The sequence below is a fragment of the Triticum aestivum genome, chromosome 3B (genome assembly GCF_018294505.1).
Source record: "Triticum aestivum cultivar Chinese Spring chromosome 3B, IWGSC CS RefSeq v2.1, whole genome shotgun sequence".
NCBI classification, from domain to species: Eukaryota; Viridiplantae; Streptophyta; class Magnoliopsida; order Poales; family Poaceae; genus Triticum; species Triticum aestivum.
In genome coordinates, this window is record NC_057801.1 from 595,148,467 (window position 1) to 595,168,799 (window position 20,333).

The 20,333-nt window shown below is 46.6% G+C and overlaps 2 protein-coding genes and 1 non-coding gene across 10 annotated transcripts; 1 reads left to right on the forward strand and 2 right to left on the reverse strand.

Moving 5' to 3' along the window:
* Positions 1 to 2,351: 2,351 nt before the first annotated feature.
* Positions 2,352 to 10,257, forward strand: LOC123071156 (uncharacterized). Of its 6 annotated transcripts, none has more exons than XM_044494655.1 (9): positions 2,352 to 2,827; positions 6,623 to 6,753; positions 7,466 to 7,533; positions 8,080 to 8,220; positions 8,449 to 8,558; positions 8,934 to 8,970; positions 9,359 to 9,492; positions 9,631 to 9,729; positions 9,812 to 10,257. In XM_044494655.1, exons 2-9 carry the CDS (start codon positions 6,659 to 6,661, stop codon positions 9,938 to 9,940), a joined length of 813 nt encoding a protein of 270 aa, XP_044350590.1. In that variant the 5' UTR covers positions 2,352 to 2,827; positions 6,623 to 6,658; the 3' UTR covers positions 9,941 to 10,257. The 6 variants fall into 6 exon arrangements, with proteins under 6 accessions (XP_044350590.1, XP_044350591.1, XP_044350594.1 ...); XM_044494656.1 differs by having other exon boundaries at positions 6,627 to 6,753; XM_044494657.1 differs by lacking the exon at positions 2,352 to 2,827 and adding an exon at positions 4,351 to 4,385.
* Positions 10,258 to 10,778: 521 nt separating this feature from the next.
* TRNAS-AGA (transfer RNA serine (anticodon AGA)) lies at positions 10,779 to 10,860 on the reverse strand. Its single transcript has one exon. It is a non-coding gene; the product is annotated as a tRNA-Ser (tRNA).
* Positions 10,861 to 11,523: 663 nt separating this feature from the next.
* LOC123071155 (phosphatidylinositol N-acetylglucosaminyltransferase subunit A) lies at positions 11,524 to 15,804 on the reverse strand. Of its 3 annotated transcripts, XM_044494653.1 has the most exons (11): positions 15,633 to 15,804; positions 15,482 to 15,546; positions 15,015 to 15,157; positions 14,469 to 14,714; positions 14,142 to 14,396; positions 13,690 to 13,844; positions 12,952 to 13,042; positions 12,738 to 12,854; positions 12,490 to 12,593; positions 12,148 to 12,238; positions 11,524 to 12,072 (listed from the first exon to the last, which is right to left on the reverse strand). In XM_044494653.1, exons 3-11 carry the CDS (start codon positions 15,135 to 15,137, stop codon positions 11,980 to 11,982), a joined length of 1,275 nt encoding a protein of 424 aa, XP_044350588.1. In that variant the 5' UTR covers positions 15,138 to 15,157; positions 15,482 to 15,546; positions 15,633 to 15,804; the 3' UTR covers positions 11,524 to 11,979. The 3 variants fall into 3 exon arrangements, with proteins under 3 accessions (XP_044350588.1, XP_044350587.1, XP_044350589.1); XM_044494652.1 differs by having other exon boundaries at positions 14,142 to 14,714; XM_044494654.1 differs by lacking the exon at positions 15,482 to 15,546 and having other exon boundaries at positions 14,142 to 14,714; positions 15,633 to 15,769.
* Between the last annotated feature and the right edge of the window lie 4,529 nt (positions 15,805 to 20,333).

The following is a 20,333-nucleotide window of genomic DNA, read 5'->3' on the forward strand; positions in this document are numbered from 1 at the left end:
TCTTTCTTCATGACTTATACATGTTCCTCTGACTATGATATTATGCAACTCTCGAATACCAGAGGAACACCTTGTGTGCTATCAAATGTCACAACGTAACTGGGTGATTATAAAGATGCTCTACAGGTGTCTCCGAAGGTGTTTGTTGAGTTGGCATAGATCAAGATTAGGATTTTTCACTCTGTGTATCGGAGAGGTATCTCTGGGCCCTCTCGGTAATGCTCATCACTATAAGCCTTGCAAGCGATGTGACTAATGAGTTAGTTATGGTATGAAGCATTACGGAACGAGTAAAGAGACTTTCCAGTAACGAGATTGAACTAGGTATGATGATATCGACGATCGAATCTCGGGCAAGTAACATACCGATGACAAAGGGAACAACATATGTTGTTGTGCGGTTTGACCGATAAAGATCTTCGTAGAATATGTAGGAGCCAATATGAGCATCCAGGTTCTGCTATTGGTTATTGATCGGAGATGTGTCTTGATCATGTCTACATAGTTCTCAAACCCGTAGGGTCCGCACGCTTAACGTTCAGTGACGATTTGTATTATGAGTTATGAGTTTTTGATGACCGAAGTTTGTTCGGAGTCCCGGATGAGATCACAGACATGACGAGGAGTCTCGAAATGGTCGATACATAAAGAAAGGTGATGTTCAGACACCAGAATGGTTTCGAAAAGGTTCAGATATTTTCCGGACTACCGGGAGGTTAACGGAACCCCACGGGAGAGTATTAGGCCTTCATGGGCCTTAGTGGAAAGAGGAGGCCGACTGCCAGGAGGTGGCGCACGCACCCCCCCCCCCAGCCAAACCTAATTGGATTAGGGGAGGGGGCGCGACCCCCCTTTCCTTCTCCCTCTCTCTCTCCCTTCCCCCTTCTCCTACTCCGGAAAGGACTCCCCCCTTTGGAGCACCCCCTCTAGGCTTGCCGCCTCCTCCCTCCCTCCTTTATATACGTGGGCAGGGGGTAACGCTGGCAACGGTTTGGACTAAAACCAGAGTTTCAGTCAGTTTTCATTATCGGGTTGCTTTTGGATTGGACGAAATGGGCTAAGAGCATCTCCAACAGCCGCGCTATGCGCCGCGCGCAAAAAACCTGTTTGCCGGCGCGCTTCGGCTGGTTTAGCGCGGCCGCGAGCGCTGGCTCCAGCAGCCGTGCTATAATGCAGCGCGCGCGCGCCGCTCCAGCAGCGCGCAAAAATACAGCACGCGCGACTCGCCGGGCGCGCGCGACTTAGCTACAAAATGGGTTTGAAACAATTATCAAAATGCAATGAACATGTGAAATTTGTCACAAACATCTTCCAACCAAGTCATGCCCACAAGTTCATACCCACAAGTTCATCCAACCAAGTTCAAAATGCAAAGTAAAGTTCAAGACATATAAATGAAAGACACATCAAACATCTTCCTCGTCTTCGTCCTCATCTTCCGAAGACGATTCTTCCGCCTCCGAAGATGAATCTTCCTCCCTATCCTCATCACGCATCGCATCACGTGAAGCTCCGACGGTGTTCGCAAGATCGTCAACGACATCTTCACGGGAATATGTGATGATGCATTGAAAAACAAGAAGAAAATAAAAGTTGGAATTTTTTTCACCTTGGGGGCATTTCGTCGAACACATGGTGCGCGTCGGCGGCCGGCTCAACGAGTGAGCTCGCCGGCGCTTCGGTAGCCGCTGCGGCCGTCGATCACCCTGCAAGCTTCTTTCCCCTAGCCTTCGTGCCGCCGGAGCCGTCCGCCGCCTTGTTTTTCTTCGCCGAAGTTTTGCCCTTCTTCGACGGTGCGGCGGCGGCACGGGACGGCGCCGGCGCGACGCCACCCGTCGCCGTGGTCATCCGCGGCGGCAAGAAGAGGCTGCGCGCGAGGCCGGCACGAGGCGGATCTCCGGCGGTGGCGACGCCAACGCCACGCGCGCTAGGGTTTCCGGCGGCGGCGGCGGCGGGGGGAGGGGTGGGGGGATCGCGGCTGTACAGTGGGAGAGCGGGGTGCCGGTGTGCGCGTCCATGGGTGGCGCCGGCGCCGGCGCGCGCGGGGCGTAGGAGGAGGAAAGGAGAGTGTGCGGCGCGAGCGGTCGAGTGTGCCGCACGCTGTAGCAGGCGCCCGAAATACGCCGCGCGGGATGGCGTTTCCGACAGCTCGCCCAACTCGGTATAGCGTGCGCGCCGTTATTGCGCGCCCGCTGGAGCGACCCACCGCGTTGCGCGCGCGCTAAAACCGATGAATTTGCGGCGCGGCGCTAGTTTAGCGCGGCTGTTGGAGATGCTCTAAGTCCCTAAACCAGTTCAATTTGGTCTGGGTTTTAACAATTGTTGGACTGGGTTGGCCCGGTCTGGACAGGAACCAACTGGTCTCAGACCGTTTCGACCCGTAGTCTGAAACCGGATCGAGGACCAAATCGACACACGCAGCCTGACCTAGCGAGGAGCGCCTCCACCGCCCGCCGCCCACCGCCCACGGCCGCCAAACCGGGTTCTTTCGCCGCCGCCGCCGCCCGACTGGAGCTTGGTCGCCCCGTACCTGCCCTTGCTCCTGCTCTCCGTCTCCCTCGCGGCGTGCTGGGCCGGACGCGCCGACGGCCACGGCGTGCACTCCGTGCTCTCCGTGCCGCTCCTCTCGGCGCTGCTCGGCGGGGCCGTCGCGCTCGTCTTCCTCGCCGGCTACCTGCGCCGCAAGCGCGCCGACATCGCGCACGTGCCCCTCTCCGCGGCCGCCGCCGCCCCGGACCTGCCTAAGCAGGTCCGCCCCGCTGGCCAGAACAAGAAGGGAGGAGGACACACCCGCGTCCACCACCACCACGCCTCCGCCGCCGACAAGGTCCTCCATCTCATCACATCTCATCTCCATCCCCATCTCGCTCACACGCATACTGCACACTGGGATGGGATCCATGATTCAACACACGTAGTACTAGCTACTAGTATCGATCTTACTCTCACAGGCAGGGATCAGTCAGTGGTGTCTTTGATTCAATTCTGATCAGACAGCGCCCACTGACTGACCCCAAGCAACAGTGTTTACTAGCTCTAACTGTTTATATCCATTGTGTTCTCATTGCTCTCTTAAAACCCAAATCCCTGACTAGATAGAAGTTCACAAATTTGCGGCGGCCAAAATCCGGTGGGCGACGGTGACTTGGTCACACCGGCTTGCGGCGGCTAGCTTTAATTTGGTGCTGTTTCAGCTCTGAATAGTTTCAGTTACACAGTTGCAAATGCTAATGGAATTCAGAATTTTATGTGGACAATAATCCTTTGGAGGCTGTTGTTTCCGTTATGCAAATAAATCACATGCTAACATCATTCATTCTGAACAATTTCTTTCTATTGCTTGCCAATTGGTTTATGGGCTCCCAGAGAACCTGACAAGATATATTAGCTAGATTTTTGAAGTTGACAAAATGGGAAGGAAAAACTGCAGTGTAGGATCACTCTGAACATAAAATTCTGAATCAGAGACAGTACCCACATGTGTGCATGCTGCATCTTCATTTTCAGAGTGATTAAGAAAAAAAGTTCCTTTTCTTTGCATTTTAGGTCCGATTATGATGCTCCTGTTAAGTACCTATGCACATTTTAGGTTCAGGTTCAGTCAAAAAATTTACATGGAGCGTTCAGGTTCAGTCAAGAACACATTTGATGTACCAACTCAGGTATAAAGAAGGAAGTCGTGGTAGAAGAAACCATTCAGAAAAGGGAGATGGATGTCCAGCATTTATGTAAAATGCATTCTGTAACTGAGTAATTGTGTAACATCCAGCATTCCGTATAATAATTTTAGACCCCATGCTGTAACATCCAACGGCTACTTAGTTAGTCAGCAAGCTATCCTTTTCCTAGTAAAACTGGGTTGCCATTCTTATTCCTTGTTCATGGATTGAAACTATGGGTTAAATCCATAAATGGCATATGGTTTGGATTGGTCTGGGTGGAAAACGCATGTAGTTTGGTTTGGTTTGGATGCTAGCTTAATTATTTTGGTTTGGTTGCTGGAGGTGTAGTCATATGGTTTGGGCTGGGTTTAGTTTGGATGTCAAACTATTCCCAGGTTTAGCAGGGGGCACCCCAAAGGCACACCAAGATTTCTCTTCGCCGTGTGCGGTGCCCCCTTCCACAGTTTATTCCTCCGGTCATAGCGTTGTAGTGCTTAGGCGAAGTCGTGCGCGGATCACATCATCAACGCCGTCTACATGCCGTCGTGCTGACGGAACTCTCCCTCGACCCTCTACTGGATCAAGAGTTTGAGGGACGTCATCGAGCTGGACGTGTGCTGAACACGGAGGTGCCGTACGTTCGGTACTTGAATCGGTTGGATCGTGAAGACATTCGACTATATCAACCACGTTAACTAACGCTTCCGCTTTCGATCTACGAGGGTACGTGGACACACTCTTCCCCTCTCGTTGATATGCATCTCCTAGATAGATCTTGCGTGATCGTAGGATTTTTTTGAAATTGCATGCTACGTTCCCCAACTGTTTCACCGACGGCTGCAATGGAGCTTCAACGGCGGCGCCTAGAGCTGCGATGAGCACACGAAGCTGCAGTGAGTCTTCACCGATGCTGCAATGGAGCTTCACCGGTGAGCCCCAAGCTGCAGCGTGATGGGCGATGCTACAATGGAGCTTCACCGGTGAGCCCCAAGCTGCGACGCGACGGGCGATGCTACAGTGGAGCTTCACCGGTGAGCCCCAAGCTGCGGCACGACTGGCGATGCTACAATGGAGCTTCACTGGTGAGCCCTAAGATGCGGCGCGACTGGTGATGCTACAATGGGGCTTCATCGGTGAGCCCCAAGCTGCAGCGCGACGGGCGATGCTACAATGGAGCTTCATCGGTGAGCCCCAAGCTGCGGCGCGACTGGCGATGCTACAATGGAGCTTCACCGGTGAGCCCCAAGCTGCGGCGTGACGGGCGATGCTACAATGGAGCTTCACCAGTGAGCCCCAAGCTTCGGCGCGACGGGCGATGCTACAATGGAGCTTCACCGGTGAGCCCCAAGCTTCGTCGCGACGGGCGATGCTACAATGGAGCTTCACCGATGGCTGCAATGGAGATCGACAGGTGGCCTGAGCCGCGATGCAATGGGGTAAGCGCTGCAGTGTAGCACCGCCAGCGCCGTCGACAACAAGAATCCGGTGAGCCGGAGCTGTGATGTGGTGGGCGGTGCTGCAATGGAGCTTCACCGGCGGCTGCAATGGAGCTCCACCGGCGGCCCTGAGCCGCGATGCAGCGGGGTAGAAGCTGCAGTGTAGCATCACCGGCGTCGTCGACGGCAACGATGGAGCTTCACCGGGGCTGCAATGTAGCTTCATCTCTGGCGGGGGAAAGGGGGCGCGGCTCCTGCCGCGAGCATGCGGTGCTGCATCCGTGTGGCGACGCGGTTGGTGGTCGCGTTGACCTGATCCAACGGTTGTTATGAGATGAATCCAGCGACGCACCACCCGACTGATTTCCCCATGAAATCAGCTGGATGATTTTTAGCAGCCCCTTTTTTTAGGGTAGTGAGAATTAGGAGTTATTTTATTATTATTTTAGAATCGTGAGAATTAGGAGATGAGGCAGAAAACCGAGCAAACGGCCCAGTGGTCCCGGCCCGCAGCACAACAGGCCAGTGACCGACTCCTCTGCCCCAGCGCCTGCTTTGTCCTCTCTCCAGCACCAGCCGCCCCGCGCCGGACCCGGACGCTCCGCCGTAGCCGGCACGCCGCACCCTTTCCCGCCCTCTAACTCAAGCCGCCTTGCCTTCAAGTGGCTGCGCTCCTGTGCCCTGCTGCTGCCGCGCCGGAGCCGCCCACCGCGCCCAGCCGCCAGCGGCCAGCCACATCAGTATCCCCGGCGGCCGGCGGTGTGCAGGCGTGCACCCTGGGTCCTGGGGCCTGAAGACGTGCAACATAACAAGCTAGCAGCTGGGAGCTGAGAAGCAGCCTGCAGCCACCTTTTTGCAGAGTTGATTTGTGGTTTGTCCAGAGCCGAAGGTAAGATTGAGGTGGACCGGGTTGCTAATTGTTTGCTAATTGCTATTCAGAGAACAATGATGATCCTAGCTAGCTAGCACAAATAATCAAGAACAAGTTGCTAATTGATATCCAGACATGACCTGATGAACACATACACATGTACATAGTTTTGTTGTCAATTTTTTGTAAGGTGGATCACCCTGTTTTCAAATTCTAGATCCGCCGTTGGTCATAAGCGCTTAGTTTTTGGCCCAGGGTTTGCTGCAACCCTGGCTCCGATGAACCTGACTCGTCTGTGCTCTTGAAGATCTGTGCTTGCGGTGTATAGGGATGGGCGCTTCGTCGCCACGACTTATCCATGTCAATGAGTATGCTCATACCATATCCTCCGAGGAGTTCCTCGCGGCACATCTGAACAATGTGCTGGAGAGCAGCGATCCAACAAGGGCATATTAGTATATTTTTGTATAGTTTATTTGTTCTGTATTTGTAAAAACGTCTTGAACATATAACATCAAACCAAACAATCGACTTTGAATATTCCATCAAAGGCTGACTCACTTTGGATATATATGATCAAAGATCCACCAACTTTGTTACAGATCATCAAATTCCTCCAACCTTACTTCAATTTCTTTTCCTTTTTCTTTCAGTCAGATCTTTCCCCCCGTCAGGTTTAGCTGGACTTTATGGTGGATGAAGCAGCAGTACACCAGGTGTCCCCGCTGTTGGCGCCAATGTCCAAAGAGGAAGCTTGGCGCTGCTTCTTTGATTTCATGACCAAGTAATTAGTGACCTCAATCTTTTCAATACCATACACTTGGTTGATTCACCATTTGCAGTGGACATAGTGAATTGGCGGAGTTGTAGTTGGAAAAAAAAGCCCATTGTGAATTAACATGGTTTGACGACACAGTTGGTAGGAGTAGCGAACCAGATATTGACAGAAAGTTTTCAACATTTAGCACTGACATCGGGTAACTCGGTTAAAATGTCACAGTACATGTATATAGATTTTCACCAAATGTTGCAGTACATGTGTATCAAAATAATTATTAGCTAATCTTCGAAAATGATGCTATTTCATAACTGAAAACTTATCAATCTATAACTGTGTTGTAACTTCATTTACAATTGCTAGTAGAACAATCCACTTATTTTTGGAACAACAATGTGCTAACAAGCATCAGCCATCTCAAGAAGTCGTGTCTAGTATTTCCCTTTGAATTGTGTGTGAACTTTATTTTATGACTTTATGCAATTAGTTTCAGTTTGTCACTTGACTTGAATTTGGAAGGAACATATTACTCTCTTCTTTTGTGTGTTTTGGAGAACATTTTTTGGTGATATATGCCTAGCTGATTTTGTAGGATATAACTAGCATGTGTTCCCTTGCTCTGCATATACACTTCTGTTGTAATTTTATTTTTATATTTTTCCTGTGGTTGTGAATTTTTTGTACTAATCATATATTTGCGTGTTGTTATCGTCGACAGGGTTACGCAATATGAGGAGCTAGTTGATGCCGGAAAAATGTTTCTTGTAAAGTTCCGTCAGGAATTAGGTTGGTTCATTCTTCTCCTTGAATATCCCAGTGTTGGTTCCTTTGCTCTGTATTGTATTGTCTGACCAAATTTTTATGGAAGTCCCTTTCCTAGAATCCCTATTTGTACAGTTAATAGGTGTAGTGATTCCCCCATTTGCGGACATGTCAGACCTATTGATAGTTAGGAACTTAGAAGATATGTAAGCAGCCAGGGTCCTAAAGTGTGCTCCAGACATGGCGCCAAACTGCTAAAGTAGAAACCTTCATCATTTGCTCTCACAGATGTCAGCATTTTTTACTAGCATTTCTTGTACTGTAATACTGAACAAAGTGATAAATTGATTTCGTATTTCAACAGTTCTATTTGGTAATTTCTTGAAGCTGTAATTTTTTTCATGAAGTAAATTTCTGCTCTAAGCTTTGGTGAATGAAGTGTCATTTGCCAGTTTATGAATGCATAAAAATCTTGCTTGGATTTCTGAACATTATTGTGTTGACAGATACTGCACAGTCCCCTATTATTTTTTGCACTTATGTTCAAATTCCATGACTCACTTATGTCAGAGCATTTTCGAAGACCAATGATTCCCATGGAATCAGGTGCTGTCAGTCAGTTAGTCAAATCTAACTACACTGATCGACTGAAGTCCTATCTTGAAGCAGGCTGCCACCTTCAGCACCAAAGTATCCGGAATATTAACCAGTGTAAGTTAAAAGTCACATTTCCTGTGCCTGAGTGTATCGTGTATCTATAATTCTGTAGTAGAGCGCTGCTGTTTTATTATTAATCTAACAGATATGTTTTTCCATTTGGATTTCTTCCTGGTGGTCTTTATATCTAAGTGATTAGATGAAGTTACACTGCTGTGTGTATGTAACTGACAGTACAGAAAATGCCATGCGGAATACTATATAATGCTTCAGCTTTTGTAGTGTGCTCGCGGGAACAAATGGGTAGGCCCTCTTGTGAAACCCACGATGCTGAAGTATTGTGCATGGTGGTTACTGTGGCAGCAGGGCACAACTGCAATATCTATATTCAGGTTTTGACCTGTTAGTTTAATTGTAAGGTTATTGATAAAAGATCCGATTATATTGGAGTGCTAATTATAGAGTTTGAGCTCAGTGACAGGCCAATGACAGTGGATAGATTCTGATTGTTAGGGGAAATACCGGTTCTTTTGGAAATCAGCCAGAACTCATGGTACCAAAAGATATTATAAATTCTAGTAACTCTTTGTAACACTAGGATGTTAATATAGGAGTATAGGACCCTAGTATATTATGCATGATTCTTATCTTTGGACATTTCTATTTGGCTGAAACTAGTATCTCTCATTTGTAACAAACATATTTACATTTAGTCAGACCTTTATAACTATTTCTGTCTGATAATAGAATAATTTTTTGCAGTACAGTCTTGCGAGGAAAAACTTGAGGACCATATAAATAAAGGTAGCTACATCTCTCTGTTTGAGTGTGCCGGTGTCACATCATTACTGCATAACTTATTCTATGGTCTCAGAAAAGGTGTTGTTACGTAGTTGCAGTAAAACAGCTGTGACGGTCGAATTTACTCAGAGGCATGCACACTCATTTTTGTTCGAACTTTTGCATTTCCTCGTTCCTTCTCCCTTTTCCTCTTTCTGAAAGACACACAGTACTTACCAGTAGAAGCATTTTCTTCCGCTGTCATGTCCTCATTTTACAGTGTGCACAACAATGAACCTTCATGTTCTCTTTTCGTGGATATCGAACTTAAATTCATCATTCATCTGCTCATGCCTTACTAACTGGCCCGTGCTGTCTAATATTTTTGTGTTTTCCAATTTATTTTGCCCAGCTAAAGTTTTGATTGAAGAACTTGAATGCCTGGCCGAGGATGTTTATAGCACTACGCTAACAGCCAGCCTTAGTATCTTAGAAGCTTCAGATTGCTTTGATGGTGATGATAACCTGCCAGCAGATTCTTGTGAGGTGTGAATTCTATTTGCAGTCTCTTCGTTCCATGCTTTATTACTTCAGCCTCGAGATTTTCAGTTGGTTAAAATGCTATGGCCTGTAGGAACATTGACTAAGCCTCACCCCAAAAATGTTGGCACCATATTTTACCAGGATGATGGGCAGTCCGTGGATCCGCTGGACAGCGCAGTATCTTACTCGAGCGTTATGATTCTGGTTCACAATATGTTAAAATTGGATTATTCGATGCAGGTTCGCAGAGAAGCATCCACATGCCACTACTTTCTGTTTACTTTTGGTTGCTATTTTGTGACAGAAGTTTGCTGTCCTGCAGGAGAAGATAGTCAAGGCACTGAGCCTTAAAACACCATCGTCGGAGCTAGATGGCTATTGTCTGATGTGGGATTTGCGGCCATATGTTGATGACAATGTGATGCAGCTTGCCTGGAAATTCATTTCTTAGAAGCGGAAGCGGACCACGCTTGATGATAAACTGAGCAGCGTCAACATTAGTGCCTGATACACAATCATTTTCCTGCAAGCATTGTGATCAGGGGCTAGAGAGGGCCCTGCCGAAAACTTAAAAGGGATAAGTATGCCTATTTACCCTTAGCAGTTTAAAATATTCTAGAGATATTTCTTGATACTCAAGTTGGTTATTTCCTAATGTTTGTCAGTTCGGCTTAGCTTCTAAGTTTGTAAGTTGGCCATATAATGCCTAGCAATGCCAGTGAATAGACAAGAAGAAAAATAGTCCCAATTATCGCTCCAAGTTTCTCCCTTGCTCTTAGTTGTACGCAGCCTCCTCTTGGCTGGGTGTCGCACCTCTACCACTCTGTCACGAAGAGCCAAAAAGAACATAGAACACATGAGAAACATGCCAATCTCACACATACAAATATGTGTAATTAAAAAAATTGTGATATAAAATATAAACATAAGCAGAGAATGCGTAGGGAAAAACATTAGGAAAGAGAAAGCCCACATACAAATATGTGTAATTAAAAAAATTGTGATATAAAATATAAACATAAGCAGAGAATGCATAGGGAAAAACATTAGGAAAGAGAAAGCCCACAAGATTTCTAGTCATAATGTGTAATTAAAAAACTAACAGCGTGGTCAGCAGAGAATGCGTAGGGAAAAACATTAGGAAAGAGAAAGCCCACATACAAATATGTGTAATTAAAAAAATTGTGATATAAAATATAAACATAAGCAGAGAATGCGTAGGGAAAAACATTAGGAAAGAGAAAGCCCACAAGATTTCTAGTCATAATGTGTAATTAAAAAACTAACAGCGTGGTCGGCAGGATTCGAACCTGCGCGGGCAAAGCCCACATGATTTCTAGTCATGCCCGATAACAACTCCAGCACGACAACTTTGATGAATATTCTATGTTATTTAACTAATAATAGTATAATAATAAAGCGTGCCTAATTGTGATGAGGAGAGGGAAAATCCACCGCTGTAACTTTTACCATCCAAGGCCATGTTCGGTTTGGATGTCGTTTCACTTAGCAATTGCACCTGTAAACAATACACCTGTAGATAAAATACCTGTGTATTTCTCCTTAAAAGAACCTGTTTATTTAAATACACAGATTCCAAGCGCGGCCCAAGGGCATGGCGGCAACAAAAGCTGCCTCGTCCTGACCTCCACCGCCGCCAGCGCCGCCTTGTCTTCGACCATCACTGCGGATGGATGTACGAGTACACCGACCACAAACCCTTTTATCCTCACACTCTCAGCTCTCTCTCCCGGTCTTATTAATGTTTGAATGTACTCCCTCCGTCCCATAATATAGGAAGTTTCAGGACGGAGGGAGTATTTACCTAACTGCAAAAACGTCTTATAGAGAATGTAGTACACCCTCTGTCCCATAATGTAAGACATTTTTTGACACTATACTAGTGTTAAAAAACATCTTACATTATGGGACGGAGGAAGTAGTAAATAGGCGTAGACATATTGAATTTGAGTGAACCAACTGAGTAGCTATCTCCATATGTTTTCAAAATAGCAAATTCAGGACAAAACAAGCTTCAAAAATTTTATGCCAACTATCTCCAAAATTTATCATCCAATATTGTGTTCCCAGTCGAGACACCAAATCAATATCAAAGACCGTAATATCTTGTAGTCGAAACTAGCACCAAGAAGCAGCTGGCGTCCAAGGATTGGCGCAAGAGACAGTTCAAACGAAATATTAGTGGACCATACAATTACATCACACAGGAAGTTGGCAAGGACATTACCACTCACACCATTGGCTTTATGTAGCACGACTGTAAATTCCCGTATTCGGTGTGACAAAATGATTTCATTGTTCGGACCACCTCGGTATCAGCAATCTCATTCATGTTAGACATGTTCTCAGAACAGTCGTTGCAGGTCACGGAAACACCGAAATAAATTCCGGAGTGGGAGCCAGTCCAACATACATACCATGACTGATGACCTCCTACATGATCAATGTCACAAAGGTTGGAAAATAAGTTCAAGTTCCTTGCGGTTCACACTGGTCATCCGCTGAATCCAAATGAATGTGCAGTGGCCCTATGTCTGGGACCTCTTCAATACCTTCAGCAGGCTGAGAGGGCGAGAAAGCTATTACAATTTCGTCAATCTCCAGAAAGTGAGAAAAACATGGGCAAGAAAAAAATACCTGGAGGAATTCTAGAAGGCACCACACAAGGTAATTTATGATCATGACGAGGCAAAACAGTTTCCCTGCCCAAGCTCCACATGTGAGGTATCTACACCATTACGGAAACAGAACGTCAGCGACTTCCTTTTGTGTTTGATGCCATTGCAAAAATGTGGTGGTATTGCCCACACTTTGACCAGTACAACTAAACTAATCATTATATGGAACATAGAAAATATAGAATTAGCACTTTTGGCAGGCAATACATGCAAGGACAGCTGACGATCCAAAGGAAAAATATGGTATCTTCAGGTACAAATACTCTGAAATGGCAGAAGATGAATTTAGCCTTGTACTCACCGGGGAAGGCGATCTAGCAAATTGGTATTTGATGAGTGCACTGCACGATCGTAGACAATCTCTGTTCTTTTGGCCACATCATCCCAACTATAGAGTTTTTTCATCTACAATGCACATTAGATTTGAATAAGCACAAAGGAACTTGCATATCCATTTTCTACTAAAAGAAAAGCTGGTGCAGAATGTCCTTTTCTGAGAGGGGTACAATGCTCAGTAAGGTCAGCCAGGTGCATAGAGTTGAAACTCACCCGACGATGCATAATTTGGGGATCTATACCAGGAAGTATGTCGATAGCTTGCCTGATAGCTCGTACCATATCTTCTGGATCTGGTTCTGCAAGCACTATCATGCCATCTGGTAGAACCTGAAAAAGAGTCATTTGTAGGGAACTGCAAATTGTCCAACTAGCTGAAATTTATGGTTCTTTACAAAAGAAAACTTTGAAATCATAAAGAGCATACCTCTGGAACCCCTCCGACTCTAGTGCTTACTGTCAACAGCCCACAGCTTGCTGCTTCCAGAATGGCTATGCAGAATGCTTCTGTAAGCGAACTACAATACCAAAGGTTAAGCCTCACATCTCAGTATTACTATGGTTAATCGCGTTCTGCACAACTATCATAAACAATGTTAACTTATCCACCTTCTAGTTTCCAAATAATATTAGGATTATGTAAGTGAAAGAAAAACTCTTTTCTTTCTGTTTGCATTAGATCCATGAAATATATACTTATAATTCCACAAGAAATATTCCCACAACATCAGTATGTTTTATCAAATGATATTCTACATACATGTTTGAAGAACCAGAGGTTAACAGGAACAATTCAATAATCTGGTACAAATATGACCAAGTGCAGAAAAGATCCAACGAATCCAAAGCGGCTCAAAATATCTGTTCGAGGAGAGCAGTAAGCATTCAAACATTCCAATACAGTAATTTTAGCTACTCTGCCAATGGTAGTGATCATTTCCACAGACGCCATGAGCTTTTAGAATTCAATGGACAAGTTCAGTAAAAGCAACTTCCTTTGTCGCAACAAAAACTGAAAATTGGAACCTGACAGGACTATTTCAACACAGAAGAGTATATGATAATCGATGGTAAAGTAGAAATCCAGTAAGAACAGGAAAAGGCACATATATAACCAACAATCTAGATATTTTGAACACAAAAGAATGAAAACTCAGAAAGGTACCTGTTGAGAAATATATGACCAGATATCAGAACAGATCGTACTTGAGCATGAGGGACAGCCCCTAACATCTCAACTCTATCCTGAAGGGAGAACTTCTCCCTCATCTCTTCAAGTCGCACACGTTTTGGACCATCGCCTCCAACAATAAAGCGAACCTGACAAATCCATAAATTTATTAAGTAAGGGAACATAATCCATTATAACACCAAAACAAAATAGAGTAAGAAAGTAAAGGTGCAAGATGATAACGTATGACTAAAACATTCTATGAATCTGAACTGTCAAGCAATTTATTATATGTATCAGACAAGAAAGGATGACAGTGATCAAAACGGTAAGTCTATATGCCGAGTTACGGACTTGTTCAGATTTAGTAAATACATGTAGTTCACCTTTTCTTATTCCATGCGTGGCTCATGCAAAGAGTGCTGCAGTTACTAGCTATAACCCACCTTTGGAAATAGACGGCATACTTCTGGAATGACTTCAACAAGAAGGTCAGCACCTTTTCGATATACTAATCTACTTATCACAACAATAATGATTTCATCACAGCTTAGGCGGTCCGGGGAGGGAGTAAACATTGCACTATCCACTGCATTAGGAACCATGAAAACCTTCTCTGGAGATATCCCTGACCTCAAGACAGTGTTCTCTTTGCTTGTGTGAGATACACATATGGCCTGATCAATATCTGCAAGAGTAAACTGCAGCACCTTATTCATGTGAATGCTTCCAACATCGGCAAAACCATAAAGCGAGTGGTCTGTGAAGACAACTTTGTACCCCATCGTCCTAGCATGCATCAATGCTTCATGGCACATTGTTGAAAAGGCCTGATGTCCATGCACAACAGATATCTTCTCACGAATAAGAATGGTCCTTATAATTGGAAATGTCATGAATAATGTAGGTAGTGTATTCTGCATCAGGAATGGCCTCCATGGCACATAATAAACCTTCAAACCGCCAGTAACATATCGTACTCCAGAACGTTTTCCATATGCATGTGTCATGACAACAACCTATAGAATAACAAATGAAATTCGCTCAAAACTTTACTCAGAAATAGTAGCATAAGTTGCTCTGTACAAACTTATGCTTATTGTGTTCATTAGAAGGTAAGGTCTCCAAAGCAGTACATCCACAAACAGAAGCTCAGTATATGTGCATGCTTCACAAATCCAGTAAAAATGATGCATTCATGGGTACACCGCAGAGTGCTGAGAGTGGACGAATCAAATGCATACCCAGTACCGTATCTTACATTGTCGAACCATAAATGAGCAGAGCAGGATAATAAATACAGTTCATTAGGTAAAGACCTTATGGCCAAGCTTAAGGAGGCACTGCGATAGATAATAGATGTGGCTCTCCACACCGCCAAAGTTTGGAAAGAAAAAGTCAGACACCATCAAAATCCTGTGCTTTCTGCTCTGCCCATCCATTGTGCGTGAAACACTGAAATCTGAAATAACAAAAGACGATTCATTAATGGAAAAGAGAGTCTAAACAACGCAGGCTAGTGACCTTTAAATCAAACTCATATTGTCCATATTGACACACCATGCTTAATCGCTAGCTAAATCACTAGCGTATGGCAACAAATTTTGAACATGAAAAGGTATTAAATTATAATGATTTTGAAGTGGCTTGTCAAATAAAAATAATGATTTTGAAGTGGCTTGTCAAATAAGGGCAATTATCAAATGTTCATTGCCAGCCAAAATAAATTAGAGGGTTTGCCTGAAAGATCTAGGGGGTAGGAAGAGAAGGAGGAGGTTGTGCTGGCCTGTGATGTGACGATTAGCTAAAAGAAGAGGAGGAACCGTTGCCCGCGTTCGTGGATCTGGTCATCTGGAGCAACGAGCTCATGAGTGTGGGGCACGATGAAGGCATGAAGACGGAGAAGCAAACCGAGGTGGAAGAGGAGGGAGGCTAACCTTGGTCGAAGTGGGAGGAGGAAGGCGACCGCCGGGCCGTCGCCGGAGCGGCCGGGAGCTTCGAGGGGTTGTTGATCCGGCCCAGAGTAAAGCGGGGATCCCGGGCCACCTGAGAGAAGTGCGTTTGGGCGGTGTGACCATTCCGCCAGATCGAAGCCGTTTCGAACGCATCGGACGGTGGGCGTGTTTCGACCGCTGTTAAAAGGGATTTAAGCAAACAAAACCCTGCTGCCACGAACCGAAAGCCCACCCCGGCCGAGAGGGAGGGACGGCGCCGATTCCATGCTGCCGCACCTCCTCCTCCGCCGGTTTCCTCGTGCCCACCTCCGCCTCTACCAGGGACACGGCCACCGCCGCCGTCTCAGCTCGGCATCAGACGCGGCAGGAAACCCGCACTATGGCGGTGACAGGCGGCGGCAACACGAGGAGGAGGGCAAGGCGGTGAAGGTGTTGGTGTGATGGGTCTTCGAGAACTACCACGTCCCCTAGAACATCAACGTCTGCCGCGTCGCCCAGCGTGTCTCCGCCGCGGTCCGCACCGCCGGGGTCCGCGGCCCACTCGCCATCACCGCGCGGCGCATATCTAGTTGCCACTGGTGTCTTCATCTCCCACATCCCAAGCAATTGTGTCCTTCCATCCCATCTTTTCGTCCCATTCACATCTGCGTGCTTGCGATTTCATCCGCGTGTTATTTGGAAATTTCGTGGTGCGTTTCGCTTGTTGTGCTGTTGGTGCCTGGTGATTCGCAGTGCATTGCTATGTTTTGCGTCATTAGTATGATTGAGTTAATGGTCGTGAATTGCGCATCATAGTTCTATTTATTCGTACTATTTCACACAATTGAATACCACAAAAGGCGACATGTTCAACAGTTAGGTGTGACGAAGATGCGTATGTTGAGATGGATGTGTGGCCACACGAGGAAGGATTGAGTCCGGAATGATGATATACGAGATAGAGTTGGGGTAGCACCAATTGAAGAGAAGTTTGTCCAACATCGTCTCCAGAAGCTCCAGTGCATAGCGGACGTCTAAAGCATGCGGAGAATGTCAAGAGAGGGCAGGGTAGACCGAATTTGACATGGGAGGAGTCTATTAAGAGAGACCTGAAGGATTGGAGTATCACCAAAGAGCTAGCTACGGACACGGGTACGTGGAAGCTTGCTATCTATGTGCCAGAGCCATGAGTTGGTTACGAGATCTTATGGGTTTCACCTCTAACCTACCCCAACTTGTTTAGGACTAAAGGCTTTGTTGTCGTCGTCGTCGTCGTTGTTGTTGCTGTTCGAATACCACAAATGAGTTATTGGAAATATGAGCAAATTACCGAATGATTTTATTAACGGAAATACTAGATAAAGCATGACTAGTATAGCAGTGATAAAACAAGCCATGTGATTTGACAAAGAGAAGGTAAACAACATCTTCATATATGAACCTGAAAGGATCGATATGGTTGACTAGAGGGGGGATGAATAGGCAACTAACAATTTTTAGACTTTTCTTTAACAATTTAAACCTTGCAACGAAATAGGTTGTCTAGATGTGCAACTACGTGGACAACCTATATGATGCAAAGACAACTAGCACACAAGCAAGCAATAGATACAACATAAGTAAGCTTGCAAAAGTAAAGGCACGAGATAACCAAGAGTGGAGCCGGTGGAGACGAGGATGTGTTACCGAAGTCCTTCCTTTTAAAGGGAAGTACGTCTCCGTTAGAGCGGTGTAGAGGCACAATGCTCCCCAAGAAGCCACTAGGGCCACCGTAATCTCCTCACGCCCTCACACAATGCGAGATGTCGTGATTCCACTATTGGTGCCCTTGAAGGCGGCGACCGAACCTTTACAAACAAGATTGGGGCTATCTCCACAACACTTGGAGGCTCCCAACAACACCACGAAGCTTCACCACAATGGAGTATGGCTTCGAGGTGACCTCAACCGTCTAGGGTGCTCAACACCCAAGAGTAACAAGATCCGCTAGGGATAAGTGGGGGGAATCAAATTTCTCTTGGTGGAAGTGTAGATCGGGGCCTTCTCAACCAATCCCGAGCAAATCAACAAGTTTGATTGGCTAGGGAGAGAGATTGGGCGAAAATGGAGCTTGGAGCAACAATGGAGCTTTGAGGGAAAGAGGTAAGTCAACTTTGGGGAAAAAGACACCTTTATATAGTGGGGGAAACAATCCAACCGTTACCCACCAACCAGCCACGCACAGAGCGTTACTACCGCTTGGACAGGGCGGTACTACCGCTGATAAGCGGTACTACCGCTCCCTCCCAGCGGTACTGCCGCGCTGACGAGGGGAGCAGGGTCCTGGCCTCAGAGAGGTACTACCGCAGAAGAATAGGTGGTACTACCGCTTGGAGCGGTACTACCGCCCCTACTGCCGCTACTAGTACCGTAAAACCCGACACGAAAAACAAGAGTCGAGAATCGAGGCGGTAGTAGCCCGGAACCACTGCGGTACTACGGCCGAAGCTCACAAGCGGTACTACCACTCGAGGAGCGGTACTACCGCTTGACGAGCTTCGGCGGTACTACCGCTGAAGACCGCGGTACTACCGCTGGGACAGGACAGACAGGCACAGATTAAGAAAAGATAGCTCCAATGAAGCGGAAAGAAGCATCAGGTGTGATAGGGATGTGCACGTGTTGATTCCACCCTAGCCTTACCAAAACGAATCCCCTCTTGATAGTACGGTGACTCCTACGAAACTAGACCACTAGCATAGAAACGAAGGAGCTACACCGTCTTGAATAAAACACCGAGGGGAAGTAATCGTCTCGTGCCAAAGGATGAATCTCTGAAAGAACTCAACGCACACGATTAGTCCGCAAAAGCATTGTCATCAATCACCAAAACATCTTGGGGATAAATATGCCCTTACAATCTCCCCCTTTTTGGTGGATTGATGATAATACGGGATTTGCACAAACATGAAAGATATAGGATCGGCGCAAAGCCTCACCGTCCTAAAATGTAGAAGGGCTCCCCCTGGATGTGTGCTGTCTAGATAAGTGCTTTGGACTGCACGGCACAGATACCAGGATCAACGCTCCCCCTACATTTTAGAGACCAACTACCTAAGCAAGATATATGAGAGCAACATAGATAACAGGATAAGCATGCAACTCATAAGCTAGATAGACATAGATAAAGATATTCGAAAGATAAGGTAGCATATGTCTCACACCATATGACTAGAACTTAGGTCTCACTGACACAAACCAGACACAAACCAAACCAGGCAAACGCGAGAAAACACAAACGACGGAAAACACAACACAAATCCCTAAACTCTCCCCCCCTTTGGCATCGAGACACCAAAAAGGAGAGGGAGTGTTGCTACAGCTCCAGGTGATAGCAAGAGAATCAGATCTCAACGGGATCGTCTGCGCCACCATCGTCGGTCGGGAAGTGCTCGGCATCAGAATCGGTCCACGGGCAGTGCTGCTGAATCCACTCCTCCTCCTCAGTAAGCTGGTCCTCAGATCCACTGTTAATGGTGGCACCCAACTGGCGCATGAGCTCCTTGTGACGACGACGGGCCTCCTTCTCACCCACATGAGTCATGTACTGACTGTGAGCCTCCATGCAGAACAGCTTCTTCATCTTGAGCTTGAGCTTCTTTGCCCAAGAGGGCTCTGCCGCAGAAGGCACATAGTCATCATCATCCTCAGCCTCAGGCTCAGCCTCCTCCTCGGTCTCCATGGCAGTGGCAGACGAAGGAACTCCAGATTTAGGGACCTGAGAGCCCCAGTTGTCCTTCTTCCTCAGACGCTTGACGTCGTGAGAAACCAACTCCCGGTCTCTAGCATCACCTTGGGATAGACATGACCCCAGGTCTGCTCAATAAGCAGCATGATGAACGGACCATAAATCGGGCACTTGCGCTCGGAGATAGCAGATAGCAGCTCAGACCACATAACATGGGATATATCCAGGGACTCTCCGGTGTTTTGTTCCTTCTCACGCTGGCAGAAGAGAAGCATGTCCACGAGATAAGAATGGACCATATCCAAATTCCCGATGCGAGGGAAAAGAGTCTCACGGAAGACACGGTGAAGAATGTCCAGAAAGGCAGGAAGCTCATATGTTTCCTTCTTCGTCTCAGGGTTGACCCTCAAGGTGCAGTACGACCATAGAGCTTGCTTGTGAGTGGCGGAGGTGTTGCGGTGTGGGCGAAAGCCGACAGGAGACGCAAGCCCTTGATCTTCCACCCCAATCAATTCCATGAACGCCTTCCACTTGACTGAAAGCAACTTGCCATTGGTCATCCAAGTCAGTGTCCTGTCCTCATCAGTCCCGAGATGAACCGTGGCATAGAATTGGGCCACAATATCAGCATCATAATCTTTGTTGAATTGCATGACACCAAGAATGTTCAGTTGAGTGCACATCTGAAGAGCTTCACCAAAGTAATCAGGATCCTTCTCCATATGGTCGGTGTCGATGGAGTGCATGTTAACATAGAGGTTCTTCTTGGCCTTGAGAACATCAAAGAAGATGGCAAACTGAAACCTGTTCCAGAACGGACGGTTGACCAAAGTGGGATCTTGGTCTGCCTCATAGGGGTTGCGGCGACGTCTTGCCCAGAACTCCTTGGCTGGCATTTCTGGCACAATTTTGCCTGGCTTCGGCTTGACACGAGGCTTCTTCTGGTGTTCGGGTGGAGGAGCAGCACTTGAGGAACC